Here is a 16,588-nt window from a genome sequence, read left to right as displayed (position 1 = left end):
AGGACATGAACTCATCCTTTTTTATGGCTATATAGTATTTCATGGTGTATATGTGGCACCTTTTCTTAATCCAGTCTATCATTGATGGACATTTGGGTTGGTTCCAAGTGTTTGCTATTTCTGCTTTTTTTTAAAAATTTTTTTTTAAGCTACCACATTTCCTATACTAATGCATTTTTTTGAGGGGGCTATTAAGTGGAAATCCCAAAGTACTAGGATTATGTACAAAAATACATAAGGATCTTTTTTTTTTTTTTTTTTTTTTTTTTTTTTTTTTTTTTTTGAGTTGGAGTCTCGCTTTGTCGCCCAGGCTGGAGTGCAGTGGTGAGATCTGCAAGCTCCGCCTCCCGGGTTCACGCCATTCTCCTGCCTCAGCCTCCCCAGTAGCTGGGACTACAGGCGCCTGCCACCACACCCGGCTAGTTTTTTGTATTTTTAGTAGAGATGGGGTTTCACCGTGTTAGCCAGGATGGTCTCCATCTCCTGACCTCATGATCCACCCGCCTCAGCCTCCCAAAGTGCTGGGATTACAGGCATGAGCCACTGCGCCCGGCCAAGGATCTTCTAATTTTATCGTGAAGTTAAGCAAATTTTGTGAAAGACTGGAATTGTATGAGGCATGACTATAAACATAGATGACAAATTGCTAATATATTGAAGTGCAGCAGACATTTAAGATGAGGATCATAGTATGTGCTAGTGGATATAAATTAATTTTTTAAATGCCTTCTTGATAATTTAGAATTTTGGAGGGATCAGCTTATTGATGTTCCTGGGTTGGCCATTATTTTTATTTTATGGGTGGCTGGTGAACAATTTATATTCGGAATAGGAGTCTCAGTTCTTTCATATTCTTGTTAGTATTATCTTTAATTTGAAGTTTCTCACACTCTGGTTTGTAAAGTTAGTTTCATTAAAAATTGATGAATATAGGCTGGGCATGGTGGCTCACACCTGTAACCCTAGAACTTTGGGAAGCTGAGGCAGGCAGATCACTTGAGGTCAGGAGTTGGAGACAATCCTGGCCAACATAGTGAAACCTCATCTCTCCTAAAAAATACAAAAATTAGCTGGGCATGGTGGTGCATGCCTGTGATGCCAGCTATTTGCTAGGCTAAGGCACAATAATTGGTTGAACCCGGGAGGCAGAGTTTGCAGTGAGCCGAGATCATGCCACTGTACTCTAGCCTGGGCAATAGAGCGAGACTCTGTCTAAAAAAAAAAAAAAAAAATTGATTATTTTCTGTAATCCCAGCACTGTGGGAGGCCAAGGCAGGAGGATCACTTGAGGCCAGGGGTTTGAGACCACCTAAACAATGTAGCAAGACCCTATCTCTACAAAAAAAAAAAAAAAAAAAACAACAAGTTAGCACACCTATCATCTTAACCATGTGGGAGCCTGAAGCAGGAGGAGCGCTTGAGCCCAGGATATCAAGGTTACAGTGAACTATGATTGTACGGCTGCATTCCAGCCTGGATGGCAGAGTGATACTGTTTCAAATAGTAACAATAATATATGGATTATTATAATCTATAAACCCATTTAAGTGGGTCCACATAAACTGCCACAGGACATGATATTTTAAATAAAATTGAGGGCTGAGAAGGGCCCTGTTGTCAAACCCTCTGCCTTGTAGGACCCTCAGTCATCTCTCAAGATATCTCAGCAAACATGTCTTGGGACCTAGGAGGGTGCTATCACCAGTGTGTATATGAAGTATTAGTAAAACTTAAATTGTTTTATTAAAAATACCTAAAAATAGAACTTTTCATATTCGCTTTCTTGCCAAGTGTATCCTTTGGGGATTACTGTACTAAATGTCACAATTCATTCATTCTTTTTTTTTTTTTTTTGAGATGAAGTTTCACTCTTATTGCCCAGGCTGGAGTACAATGGCACAATCTCAGCTCATTGCAACCTCTGCCTCCTAGGTTCAAGTGATTCTTCTGCCTCAGCCTCCAGAGTAGCTGAGATTACTGGTGCCTGCCAGCATGCCCAGCTAATTTTTGTGTTTTAGTAGATATGGGGTTTCACCATGTTGGTCAGGCTGGTCTTGAACTCCTGACCTCAGGTGATCCACCCACCTCAGCCTCCCAAAGTGCTGGGATTACAGGCGTGAGCCACCGTGCCTAGCCCCACAATTCATTCTTAAGAGAAGCCCCTAAATTACTGCAGCAGGGCTGAGGCTGGGCATGATGGTGCACACTTGTAATGCCAGCCACTCGGGAGGCTAAGGCATAAGAATCGCCTGAACCTGGGAGGCAGAGGTTGCAGAGCCAGGCTTGGCCTAAGGAGCAGAACCCAGGCCTCAGGTGTGCAGTGGGAAGGAGGCAAGGGTGCAGGGACAAGTGAGTCTCCCTGTCTGCCCCATTTAGAATTCTCATGCAACCTGCTCCTCCCTGTCTCCCAATCTTTCATTCTCTTTTGTTCAGCTTGGAACTCCTTGAAGGCTGGACCACTTTCTGGCAGACCCAGAAGGCATGTCTTTATTATCTTTGTGTAATACCTGGCCCACAGTTGGTGTTCAGTGAGTGATGCTGGGTTTTTTTGTTTTTTCTAAGTAGGAAACAAGTTTCTAAGTGCTATTTGTTTACTTTAAAATTTTTAATTGTGGCAAAATAGACAACATAAAAATTACCATCTTAACCATTTTTAACACAGGCCAGTAGTGGTAAGTATATTTGCATTGCTGTGAAACCATAACCATTGTGCATCTCCAGAACACTTTCATCTATGCAAAACTGAAAGTCCATATCCAATAAACAATACACTCCTGTGTACCCCACCCCGGCAACTACCAATCATTTTTTTTCTGCTTCTCATGTCAAACTCATGTTTGATTACTCTAGGTACCTCATAGAACTGGCATCATAGAGTATTTGTCCTTTCTGTCTGAGTTATTTCACTTAGGGTAATGTTGTCAAGGCTTGTCCAGTTGTAGCATTTGTTGGAATTATATTCCTTCTTAAGGCTGAATAACATTCCACTGTATGTACACACCACATTTTGTTTATCCATCCATCTGTGCTATTTTAAAGGGGCAGGCACACCCAGAAGCAGATCCAGGTGCGCACGCCTGGCAGAGAGGTTGGTTAGCTTGACAGTGGGCTGCATCCTACCCATGCAATCATGCAGCTGAACTCTCTGGCCCTCTGTGTAAGGGAGGCAATAGAACTATCTTGTCACTGTGCTGTTCTGCCTCACCTGGCCAAAAGTGGACTCTGACTTTGGAATTACCTGTGAGCCAAGCGATGAACACAGGTGAAACTTTCAACATGCTTATGTTGACCTTTCTTGGCTTTCTGAAATATTTTTATTTTAGGAGCAGTCTATGGGATAGTGTCTGGGGTCACAGGGTTTCCATATGTGTGGAAAATAATATAAAATAATAAGGTGGTGGGATATATATTTTTTCAAATTCAAATTATTTTGCTTCATGTAGACATGACATGTACTATAATTACTATGATTTTTTCTTTCGATAATATATGCAAGACTTACCATTTGAACCATTTTTTCAGGTTCAACTCAGTGGAACTAGGTACATACACATTGTTGTGCAACCATCTCCCCCACCAGCCATCTCCAGAACTTCTTTGTCTTTCCAAACTGAAACTCTATAGACATTAAATAACTCTCCATTCTCCCCAATGTCCAGCTTCTGGTAATCTCTATTCTACTTTCTTTTTCTATGAGTTTGACTATCTAGATACCTCATTTAAGTCAAATCATACAGTATTTGTCCTTTTGTGATTGGCTTATTTTACTTAGCGTAGTGTCTTTAAGGCTCATTCATGTTATAACACGTACTAGAATTTTGTTTCTTTTTAAGGTTGAATAATATTCCATTGCATGTGTATACCACATTTTGATTATCCATCTGTCAGTGGACATTTGTTTTTTTTCCTATCTTTTGGCTATTGTGAATAATGCTGCTATGAACATAGGTATAAAAATTTGTTTGAGTCCCTGCTTTCAATTCTTTGGGTATATACCTGGAAGTAGAATTGCTAAGTCATATGGTAATTCTACGTGTAATTTTTTGAGAGGCCATCATATTGTGTTCTCGAGAGGATATGTTATTTAGATAGCATGTTAGTCCTTCATTCTTTTATATTTTGTCTCTGCAGTTTTCCTATCTAATGAGTTTGCTCCTCCCTCCACAATGTTGATAACTGCAGGCAGGACAGGGAGAGCTCAGCTGGTGGGTTCCATGGGGCCTCCTGCAATAACTGCTCTTGTTTACTATTTTCATTGCAGATGCGAAAGCCATGGAGTTGAGCTGCAGCGAAGCACCTCTTTACGTAAGTTGCTAAGCACTGAGCTTCAGGTCCAAGGGGCCCTTTCTTAACTCCAAACCATGTGACTGAAGTGGGGAGAAATGTTTTTCTTGCTATTGAGTTAAGGCTTTTTAAAAACAATACACTGAGCATTACTGTCTAGTTCAAGTATTTGCATGGAGCCTTTTAAAACTGGTTGGCTCCTATTTTAAAGTCTGGTTTTTATATTTCCCTCAGTATTTTTTTTAACTGTGTAATTTCTGGACTCAGAAACACTCACTTCACTCATATAAGTGGTGTGTGAACATATTATTTTATGATTATATCCTGATAATAGTCAATAACTTCTCTGTGTGTCTTTTTGAGGGGAAGGTTTCGTGATAATTGTGTTAGCTAAAAGTACGAAATAAGAATTCAAACAAAAAGTGCTGGGACATAAACAGAAGTGGGAGTTGGCACTGGGGGACAGGAATGCCCAATGAGATTTGTAGTTAGATGTGCTGTCTAGGCCCAGGAGGATGCCATTCTGAGAACAACTCCTCGGGTTAACAGGGAAGTGAACAGATTGTTTCCTCACACAGAAAATGGCAGATGGGCTCATCTCGCCTCCTTCCTTCTGATTTCAAACAAAACTTCCTTTGTTGGAAGGGAACTGTGTTGGTGTGGGGCGGACCTGGGCAGGTGAGCCTGAATGTGTGAGGAAACCAGGGTTTAGAACAAAATTTCAAGGAATTGAAACAGTTTTGTTTTGTTTTGTTTTGTTTTGAGACAGAGTCTTGCTCTGTTGCCAGGCTGGAGTGCAATGGTGGGATCTCGGCTCACTGCAACCTCTGCCTCCCAGGTTCAAGCGATTCCCCTGCCTCAGCCTCCCAAGTAGCTGGGACTACAGGCATGCACCACCACAGCTGGCTAATTTTTTTGTATTTTAGTAGAGATAGGATTTCACCATGTTGGCCAAGATGGTCTTGATCTCCTGACCTCGTGATCCAAATGACTCAGCCTCCCAAAGTGTTGGGATTACAGGTGTGAGCCACCATACCTGGCCAGAATTGGAACAAATTTAATCAGAATCCTCAATTGATGAGAATAGATTCATCCACTTCCTACACTTCATTACCCAGCCAAGTTCCTACTCACTCACCCTCACTCCCTTCAACACACCACACATACTTCTCTGGAGGAAGACAGAGTCATGAACCAAATTGATTCCAGAATAGTAGGAAAGTTGCCCCTTGGGTTGCCCAGTGATCTCTAGTACTCTCTCTAGGTTGTGATTTTCAGGCCATAAAATGTGCCTGTAGACAGTAAGGTTTGGCCCAGCCATGATTAAAGGTTTAAAAAAAAAAAAAAAAAAAAAAAAAAGGCTGGTCTGAGGCTAAATTGTAGAGTACTCCCAAATCTTACTGTTGTTTTTTCTGTGTGTGCCTTCCTATTCCTTACTCATTCCACCCTCCTTCCCTACCTCAAAACAGACAAATCCACAAGCCTAATCATGATAGAAGCCTTGTAGCTGACCAACCTCCTCATGTAGCTGTTTTGAACAGAGTTACTAGATTGTGACCAGATTTGGGGAAAAACTAATACACATTGCCCAAGAAGAGAAGAGATTTAAATGAATCAAATAAAAACAAAAACAAGTTTTTCTAGTTATTAAAAAAAATGCTGATTAGAGTAAAATGAAAAGGATAGGAAAGTGTTAAGAAAATGTCATAATTGCACCCCCTATGGATAATGTTATTATATTGAAATACTGATATATTTTATCAATTTTAAGGTGTAATTGTTTTTTCTCATTTTAACATCTCTAAAATTGAGATGCTCTTACATTCGCTGTGCTTCCTGGCAGATGTCATTGCCTACACGTGTGTTACCTTGGTCACAGAGTTTCATATTATTGTCATTTCAGTTTATATACCTTGCTGGTACTACATAAGTTAATTGCTTTCAAAATGACTTCACCATGATCTAGCATTATAAGGCAAAGTTACTATGTAACTAGAAAGACATGGAATTTTTTTTTTTCTTTTATAAGGCAAAGTTACTTTGTAACTAGAAAGACATGGAATTTTTTTTTTCTTTTTTTTGGGATGGAGTCTCACTCTATTGGCAGGCTGGAGTGCAGTGGCGCGATCTCAGTTCACTGCAACGTCTGCCTCCCAGATTCAAGCAATTCTCCTGCCTCAGCCTCCTGAATAGCTGGGACTACAGGTGCGTGCCATCATGCCTGGCTAATTTTTGTATTTTCAGTAGAGATGGGGTTTCAGCATGTTGGCCAGGATGGTCTCGATCTCTCGACCTCGTGATCCACCCGCCTCAGCCTCCCAAAGTGCTGGGATTACAGGGGTGAGCCACCACGCCCGGCCAAGACATGGAAATAACAGCATGTTACATGATAAAAATCTATGTATAGATTAATTTAGAAAAGATCTTTTGATAAATATAAGATTCTAGGTAATTAAAAATTATATCATAATTGGCAATTTTTCTTTTCTAGTAGAATATTAAATGTATGTTATAAATAATGATATCTTAGATAAAATATATGAAATATATTTAACATAACTCTTACTACATATGGTAGAGTGTATACTTTTTTTTAATTTAATTTAACATTTTTGGTCAATATTATTGCAAACTGACTTAAGCCAATCTAGCCACCTGGCCTCATCCAGTAAGAGGTCAGTAGAGACATGCTATAATGAATACAAGTCTTAAACCAAAATCTACCAGATGAGTAATGTTGTGCAGACACAGCAGACTCAAAACTCTCCTACAATTTGTTTCTGTATTTTGGGGAAGAAACTGCTCTCTGCCCTTCTGTCTTCAGAGGTTTGATAAATATTCACTTCTAGTTTCTCTTAGTTTACTATATTTTGGTTCATAAACCCTTAATATTTTTTCTTATTTATATATATTTATTGTAAGACGTTAGAAAGAGACACAGCAAAAAGAAAAAATTAAAACCTCATGTTTAATCCCATGATGAATGATAAGCTCTGTTGACATTTTGATACAGATTTTTCCAGAGTTTTATCTGTATCTGTGTTGAATTTTAGCAAGGGTTCTTTTGACATTTATTTAGTTGATACTGTGTTTTCTCATTTGATTGTGATTTATTGCATCTCTTAATTTTGGAGACTTTAATGTATGTACTTCTAGTAATCCTACTTAGTTATTTTGACTATTTCTTTTGGAAAAACAAATTAAAATAACTCTGGCAAGTGTATAATAAAGATACCCTCTCCATTGGAAATTGTGAAGAGTCCATTACATATTGGGAGGCTGTATTAAAATTATAGAATAACACTATGCATAATTGTATGTTAATGCCCTAGAAAAATCTAATTACAACAGACTTTAAAAAATATATAAATTAATAAGATTTACCTGGAGGACAATTAGATTACATAAGTGGAACAATAATCAGGAAGGAAAAGAATTGATTGAAATTATTCCCCAATTTCTACCCACCTCTTGAAAAAGGGCACCTCATTCAGATGGGTCTTATAGGTGATTTTTTATTTCTTTGCTTATAATCTGTTTTGATGGAATTCTTATAACATTTTTATGGCTAAAATGCTTCTTTGTCTCTATTTGTCGGGTCACTATAGAGAATCTTTTCTGAAGATGATAGACAACTTTATACCTATAGAAAATCTACAGATGTAAATATTTTCTTAAATTCCCCTGCATTTTGCTTGGATTGATGAAGAACACTTTCGATTTTTCTTTTTAAAGATTGTTTCTTCCACTATTGTTTTCCCCTTCTAGATAGAACAACTAATATCCAAAGATTGGATTTTTTTTTTCTTTTTGGGGAGAAAGGAGGGTTGCATTCTGGAAGAATTTTTTTTGAGACTGAGTCTTGCTCTGTCTCCAGGCTGGAGTGCAGTGGCACGATCTTGGCTCACTGCAACCTCAGCCTCTCAGGTTCAGGTGATTCTCCTGCCTCAGCCTCCTGAGTAGCTGGGACTACAGGGGCCCACCACCACTCCTGGCTAATTTTTTTGTATTTTTAGTAGAGACAGGGTTTCACCATGTTAGCCAGGATGACCTCAATCTCTTGACCTTGTGATCCACCCATGTCGGCCTCCCAAACTGCTGGGATTACAGGCATGAGCCACCGCGCCCAGCCAAGAATGTTTTTATCTTTGTTTTCCACTTAAGTTTTCAGTAGCATCAAGTTGTTTTTTTGTGCTTGCCAGCACAATTTTTGATTCCAGCACTTTTAGTTTTTATGTAGCATTGTCAAATCTTGGCCATTTTATGCGCACATAGTTTTATAGAGATAATCTTTTACATTTTATTATGAGCACACGCAAAAATTATTATTTTTTTTCTATACCTTTCAGGAATCTGTTTCAGAAGCAGGTGCAGTCTTTGGCTCTGCCTCTTGTGCTGTAGAATTTTTTTTGGCTCATTTCTGTTTGCTCGTTTTTAGGAAGGAGATTCTCTTCTTCTGGGAGATATAGTAATATTCCTGAACTCAGCCACAGATTCAGTGAAAATTTTATTTTATTTATTTATTTTTTAAAATTTATTTTGAGATGGGGCCTCACTGTTGTGCAGGCTGGAGTGCACTGGCACGATCTTAGCTCACTGCACCCTCGACCACCTGGGCCCTGGCAAGCCTCCTGCCTTAGCCTCCCCAGTAGCTGGGACTACAGGCATATGCCACCATGGCCAGCTTTAGTCTAATTTTTAAAAGAATCCGTGGCAGTTCCCTGAGTTGCAGTTGCAGAAAAAGAGAAACACTGTACTAAGATCAGAGAAGAAGTAGGAGTTGGCAAGACTGGCAGCCAAGAGCTTTATAATATCACTTCGTGGAACTTAGGGATATATATGAGCATTGCAAATCCAATTTTTAGTCTCTAAGCAGCTTCCTGCATTTGTGCTTGAAAGGAAACTGAAGGAGCAGCACTGGAAGGCTAGCCTGTTTATTCCAAGGAGAAAAAAAAAGAAAGCAAAATGAACCAAAACAAACAAACAAACAAAACAACTAAAATACAGAGGCCGGCAGTCTGGTTTGAAGTCTATGCTTAGTTTTTAGACTGAATGGTACAATAGTATTAGGAGGTATATTTTAAGCTAGAAAAAGAGTTGTGGTGGTGAAGCTAATGAGAAGTGCAAAAACCTGGAAAACTGTAAATTAGAATCAATGGAATCAACCTAAGGTGTTTATTTTTCTGGCTTAAAATTCTTCAGTTGACACCACTTGGGAGCTTAAAAGTTCTGTACTGGAAATTATAAAGATATTTCTATTTTGTTTTTATTTTTAAATTTCACATTGCCATGAGAAAGTAGATAATTTTACTTTTAGATTATTGCTCTTAGTCTTCTTTTTCCCAGCTTACATGTAAAAAGAGATAGGAAACAATGCAAGGACAGCTTACCAGGAGAGATTTTGCTTACTGGGCATTTAATTAAATTCTGAGAGAGGAAGAGATTTTGCATTTACAAGCCAATTTGTATTTTTGCTAATGAGTGCTTTTTGATTACTTTTTATATTGAGTTTTCTCTAAATTTGTAAATCAAGGAGAGTTATAAAACAAATACGCATTCTACTTATTTATCCAAGAGCTCCTTTTTAAAAATATTAATTATATTTTATTTTTGTATAAAGTATAATTGGCTGGGTGTGGTGGCATACACCTGTAATTTCAGCACTTTGAGAGGCTGCTTAGTCCTCCCAAGATCAGCCTGGTAACAGGCTGTCTCTGTCTTTACAAAAAAAAAAAAAAATTACCCAGGTGTGGTGGCTCAAGCCTAGAGTCCCAACTACTTGGGAGGCTGAGGTGGGAGGATCACTTAAGCCAAGGAGTTCAAGGCAGCACCGAGCTATAATCATACCATTGCACTCCAGCCTGGGTGACAGAGCAATACCCTATCTCAACAAAAACAAAACCTGTTTGTAAAGTATAATTAATGCTAGTCTTTCCGAAATATCGGTTTAGTGCTGTGAATAAAACAGAAAAGTCTTGCTTGAGAAACTGTTGGTTCCAAAGATTTTTCCATTTTTCCTCAATTAAAATGGCTTTATTTAAAATGATTAAATAACACTTACTTATTATAAAGACTATAATAGTAAGTAATATTATTAAAAAGAAAGTGAAGATCATTTGAAGTTCCACCTTTTTTTTTTTGGGACAAGTTCTCGCTGTGTCACCCAGGCTGGGGAGTGTAGTGGGATCTTGGCTCACTGCAGCCTCCACCTCCCAGGTTCAAGCAATCCTCCTGCCTCAGCCCCCAGAGTAGCTGGGACTAGAGGCATGTGCCACCACACCTGGCTAATTTTTGTATTTTTTGTAGAGATGAGGTCTTGCCATGTTGCCCAGGCTGGTCTCAAACTTCTGGGCTCAAGCAATCCACCCACCTTGTACTCCTAAAGTGCTGGAATTACAGGCATGAGCCACTGCGCCTGGCGAAATTCTTCTTTTGAGAGAACTTTATTAGTATTTTGGTATACAGTAAAATTTGTTTGGCAAATGTATATACACACACACACACATGCGCACACACACAGTATTTCATAAGGAATTATATGGAAATGCTGTTTTTCTTATAATGGACAGGACCCCATTTCCCCTCACCCCCGTTTTATACTTCCCCTTCCTGTACTCTGAGCTAACTCTTAGAGTCACTGCCTGCAGTGGTTCTCAGCGGCATCAGCATCCCTAGGAACTTGCCAGAAATGCAAATTCTCAGACCTCACGCTGGACCTCCTGAATCAGACACTCTGTGGATGGGGCCCAGCAATCTGTGTTTTAATAAAACCTTCAAGTGATTCTGCTGTGTGCTGAAGTTTGAGAACCATGGACTCAGTGCAAACATTTTCATGTTTTTCTGTTTTCATATATACATATACAAGCTTTAGTAGAACGATCATATTAGGTGGACCTCTGTATCTTTTCCAACTCAGTGATACTTCGTAGAAACTCCTATAAGCCATCAAACGTAGCTCAAACTTACTGTAATTAATGAATAGGAATGGGCCAAGCTCATTCCCTATTGATGGCCATTCACTTTGTTTCAGTTTTTGGCAGTCAGGAACAATTATTCACCAGACATCCTGTGCATATGTCCTTATATGCTGATACTTTCATCTCTGTGGGATAGATTCCTAAGAGTAGAATTGCTGGATGAAGGACATACATATTTTAAATTTTAGTGGATTACTTTGCAAATGAGATCTAATAGTTGACATTTTATTAAGCAACTTTCAGAAATATTTAATGTCTTTAATAACTGATAATTATGTAACTGGGGATTATGTTCTCATTTTCATTGTGCAAAGAAAGGAGGGATGTTAAATTTTGTATGTTGATTAAGTTGGTGAAGGGTTAGAAGGAAGAAATCTCCTTGCTTGCTTTAATCCTCCCTTTTTTGCCATGGTCCCTTCATTTCTCCCATTTCTCAAATTCTGACTAATATGAGCCTCTAATCCATGGAGATTTTTTAACATCTGCAGAGGGTGCATGTGTGAGACTGTGTGTGTGGGTTCTTGCTCTCTTCCACCCTTCTGACGTGCTGTGCAGACGCGTTAATCATAGCAACTGACTGAGAAGAGTGTGATCACCTTTTTCTCCGGAGGCTGCAAATTGTATAACCATTTGGGCAGTGGAGTTTTTGCTTCAGTAGCTTGTTTCCAGCTGGATCTAAGATGCTTCGCTATTCCCTTAGCATTTTATGTTTATATTATTCTTTTATTCTGGGTCACTGTCTCCTGCTGTGTTTGGTCCCAAGAATGTTGGTTGCTGCTGGGCTCATCGTGTGTGTTGAAGGTGTAATCTGATGTCTAGAGGTAGTGGGGTGAAACTCTCTCCTATTCAGCCTTTTCTAATTTCTAGATGTTGGTATAGCTTCCTTGAATACTTGGTGGAGCATACTCCCCTTGGTCCCAGCCTTCTGGAGGGAGGGCCGGAGCACAGGGTCCAAGTTGTCTGGATGGACTCTTCCCCAGCCCAGGGAAGCAGCTTCCTATTGAGGTGGTAAGTGACTTGGTGGCTTTGTTATGGGGTCACCCAGCAGGGGCCTTCTTCCAGAACCCTGCAGATTCCCTGTGGCTTTTGGTTCCTGTGGAGGGAAATCCTGTCCTCTCGACACTGCCCTTCTCTCTTGGTGGCTCTGCATCCCCCAGTGGGCTACCTATGACTGGCCTTATGCCCATCAACTCAAAATATTGGTCTGTGAGGGCATCTTGGGGACCGTTGCCTGGGCACCCTCACTTTGCTGATGAGGAGATTAGTCTCCAAGAGGGAAATTGACTGGCTCGACTAAGTTAACTCAGCTGGTTTGACTCTCTGGATTTTAAAATGCTCTATTAGAAGTCATAAGAATAATTTTTTTGCTCAGAAAGTTTGTTAGTGGCAGATCCCACAATAAGTCTGGGGTTTTCCCACCTTCACTGGTAACAACCTCCCCCATTGCTCTGCCACATCTCCATTTCCTCATTGACCAAGTACTCAAGGGCACCATTTTATCCTTTCCTGCGCTGCAGCTGCCTTCGAGCTTTCTGACATGAAGAATGGTGCTCCTTCCTGGACCTTAAATTAAAGGGTCTGTCTTTGATCTCACGAGAGGATGTTGCTGATAACTATGTCTAGGCAAGCCCTGACCTTCTAAAGCTCATTTGCTCACAAGAAGCCAGACCTATTAATTGATGGTCATTTGCTCCATTCAGTTCCTCCCAGCTCAAAATAATAGAAATTTTCATTAGCTCAGGTGTCAGAGGGTGGTAGGTAAGGGTGTCTTTTAAAGTAGGTTAATACAGCTAAGTCTGGCTTAGCCAATGGAATCAGGCGGGGCTTTTGCCTGAATTCAACTTCTAGATCACGCGTTTACTTTGTACACATTTTTTACAGCAAATTATATTAACTTTACTTGTGTCTTGACTTAAAACACAGGAGCATGTGCATCTCAGAGAATTGCCACCTGCTGGGGTGTTTCTGCCATCGTCGGTTAATCTATGCTTCCTGAAGTTGGTTCTCTTTGGTGGTTTTTGTTTCTACCAACTTAACTTGACCTTTTCCTACCCTCTCTGAATGGCCCTGCTTTTATCTCTTTGCCATTTCTCCTGTTTTCCTTCTGAGGCGGCAAACAAATTCCAAAGCAGCATGTTCTAGCCATAGAGCAAAGAGGACCGTAGTAACTGTTTTACCCAGCCTGGCCAGCAGCCACGAGATGTCAATTCCTGGGAAGTCTGAAGCTCCTTAGCTGCTGCAGGAGATTGCTTGGTAGTTCTGGCAGGAGCAGAGAGGGGAAAAGCCACTTCTCAGACTTTAGTAAAACCTTTGACTTAGAAACATTTTACAAATCCTCCATTAGCTTCATCCCATTTCACGTTTTGAAAGAAACAGTTCCCTCTTCTCTCAATACAGTGCCACTTTATGGTGCCCCTCCTACTCTCACAACTGAGATGATGAGCTTCTGGGGAAAGGCCCAAAGGCGAATATACAATTACAGAAGACCACAGGAAGAGTCAGTCTAACACCCAGCTTTGAAGAAATTTCTTGGTGGGTGTGGGTTTCAGGTCCGCGGGTAAATAAGTGCCAAGTGTTCTTAAAGTCTGATGCTGCCTCACTTCCTGTATTTCAGTGACAGCTCCCACAATTTGGGTGATGTGCAGCCTGTATTTTTAATAAAGAACTTGAAGTAGCCGATATTTTTGTTCTATTTGAGTTTTTAAAATGTTTTACCATCTAAGCAAGGATTTTAGGCATAATGGAAATGGGTCAGAGTTTTCTCTGGGAGAAGCCTCAGTAAAAGACATAACATGTGATCCAGGTAAAATGTTTTATTTCCGTATTCTAGAAAGGCAGCCCTTATAGAAGATGTGATTTAGCTATACTACCTTCTCAACAGTTCCTCCTGCTTACGCCTGAGGAGGGTGTGTATGTTTTAAATAAGTGTCTCTAGCCCTTGCCTACTTTACCTCTCCATATCTTGATGCTGTTACTTTTATCGAAACGGATCTTATGCAGGTCACTAAGTTTGCTCTTGCTTAATCTAAGGTGTTTATTTTCTCGAGTCCCCATTTAGTGCCATGCACTGTAAGAGCAGAGAGTGAGAAACAAGGTCCCACATCCCTGCTCTCCCAGAACACACTTGGGAGTGGGAGACAGATAATAAGTAGGTAAACAAATAAATAAGAATTTCAGATGGCGATATGGGTTAGGACAGTACAAGGCTATGACATGGCAGAGAATGGTATGTGTGTGTCATTAGTCTCTCTGGGCTCTCCTGGAGAGCAGTCTAGTAGAGGGATCTGATAGCACAAAAGCCCTAGAGTGGAAATGAACTTTTTGTATTTGAAGGCCAACAAAAGGCCAACATGGCCTTGTATTTGTGAGGGAGGGGAGAGGAGAGGAGACAGGTCAGAGGGGTGGGAGGGGCCAGGTCATTACCATAGGCTGGGGGGCAGTTGCATGATTTATGTTTAAAAAGTGTACTTTTGGTGTTCGTGAACTCTGCTGCTTCTTTTTCAAGTTATCTCTTTGTCTATTGCGCTTTCTTCTCCTCTGTTGTGTGGGTGTTCCCCAGGGCCCTCTTCTTTCCCCTCTTTTTCTTGCAAGCTCATCTATTCTTGTTATTTAGACCATCACTCCTCCTGGAAGACTCCCACATGCAGGCCCTTTCGTCTTGACCTCTGCCCAGGTCTCATCTTCCATTTCCAGCTGGCCTGTTTGCTATTATCACTCAATTAGCCAGAATTTGACTTTAAGTTCAGACTGTTCTATTTTTAAAAAGTTTTCCAAGTTTTCCTCTAAGCAGCTCCTCTTTCCAACTTCCTGATTTCTGTTACCATCCCACCACTCTCCCAGGTGTCCTGCTTTAAGCTGAGTTTTTGTAATTCCTCCATCCTTTGTCCTCTGTCTTGATCAGTCATCAAGACCTGCTGATGGCCATGGCTGTCCCCTCTCTCTCCTCAGCCATTGTTCTAATTCACCTTTGGATAATTGCCCCGGCCTCTTCAGAGTTGCCATTTTCTCGGAATTGGTGAAGACTTTATCATGCCTTTCTAGTATTATTTCTCTGCATTCATGTCTCAACTCGCAACCATATCATTTATCTGTTCTGATCTGACAAGTCCTCTCTCTACCTAGTGGACTTTCCTCATTCTCTTATTTCTAGGACATCGCCCAAGCTGTTTTCATTCCATATCCAGGAATGCCCCTAAGGTAGGAATGGGATGCAATATTGTATGTTGGTTATGACCTTGGACAGCTATGCATCTGGCTGTGCATCATCTCCTGAATGTAGATTGTTACCCTTCATTGCACTGCAATACCTAGTGCAGTGCCCAGTGCACTATAGGCTTTCAGTGAACGTTTGTGGATTGAGTTTCTAGAGAATCATTGAGGGGAGGCAAGCTTGCTCTCTGACCCTTTCTAGGAGCATTCCAGGCAATGGCTGTGGTCATTAGGGGGAGGGTCCCATCGACCAAATGGTTGATAATTAAAGATGATTTGGGGTCACATGTAGGATTGCAGAAACCTTTTACACCATAAGCTCCAGCCATACCCTTCTGCTCTCATTTCTTCGTGAATGCCATGCTTCTTCCTGGCCAGGACCTTTGTATGTGCTGTTGTCTTCACCTGGCCTACTCTTGCTTCCTTCCCCTTTGTATAATTAAATTCTTACTCACTTTGCAGATTTCAGCTCAAATGTCACATCCTTAATGTAGTCCTCTGGACATTTTCTATTTTGAGAGAGTATTGTTGTTATTGTTTTGTTTAGCGTCCTTTCTATTGTAAGCATCAATACAGCAGAGACTCAAACATTCAATTAAAATTTGTAATTTATTTTTATAAATGAATATTCATTTTCAATCTAATTTTGTTTTTATAATTTTATTCCTTTCCTGAAAGGGAATCCTTCCAATGGCATAATCTTCTAGTGGACTATTGTGTTCGTCCACTGATTTTCCAACACTAGTTTAGTGCTTGGCATGTATTACATAATAAATATTTGTTGAATTAATACACAGTTCTAATTTAGTGCCATTCAATAAACGGTGGTTGAGGCTCCTCCTGGAGCACTCTTTAATTCTGTTGTTTGCTTATTTCTGTACTGTGGGTTTTCCCAGCAGGTATGTGACCATCACTATTTTGGGAATGGGACTGTCGTTTGAGTTTTTGTATTCCAGCTCCACGAAGAGATAGAGAGATGGTCCAGCAGGAGGGGGCTGTCGTCATAATCTTCAGTAAATGTGGATGTTTGGGGAACATGTCTCAGAGTTCGAAACTTAACATTTTTAAGGTACTATATGGCATATGTGAACATTGTGCAATAAAAAAATTAAGGAAGT

At 40.2% G+C, this 16,588-nt stretch overlaps 1 protein-coding gene across 3 annotated transcripts in view; it reads left to right on the top strand.

Moving 5' to 3' along the window:
* LOC105475154 (Rho guanine nucleotide exchange factor 28) overlaps nucleotides 1-16,588 on the top strand; it is a 311,081-nt gene that overhangs the window by 56,880 nt on the left and 237,613 nt on the right. For all 3 annotated transcript variants that reach the window (XM_011730182.3, XM_071098819.1, XM_071098818.1), the window contains exon 2: nucleotides 4,262-4,305. In XM_011730182.3, the coding sequence (XP_011728484.2) occupies nucleotides 4,273-4,305 (33 nt within the window). In that variant the 5' untranslated portion in view covers nucleotides 4,262-4,272. The remainder of the gene's footprint in view (nucleotides 1-4,261; nucleotides 4,306-16,588) is intronic.

Source organism: Macaca nemestrina, chromosome 6, assembly GCF_043159975.1.
Source record: "Macaca nemestrina isolate mMacNem1 chromosome 6, mMacNem.hap1, whole genome shotgun sequence".
Classification (NCBI taxonomy): domain Eukaryota; kingdom Metazoa; phylum Chordata; class Mammalia; order Primates; family Cercopithecidae; genus Macaca; species Macaca nemestrina.
Note: the sequence above shows the minus strand (reverse complement) of the source record. Positions and strands in the feature narration are given on the sequence as shown.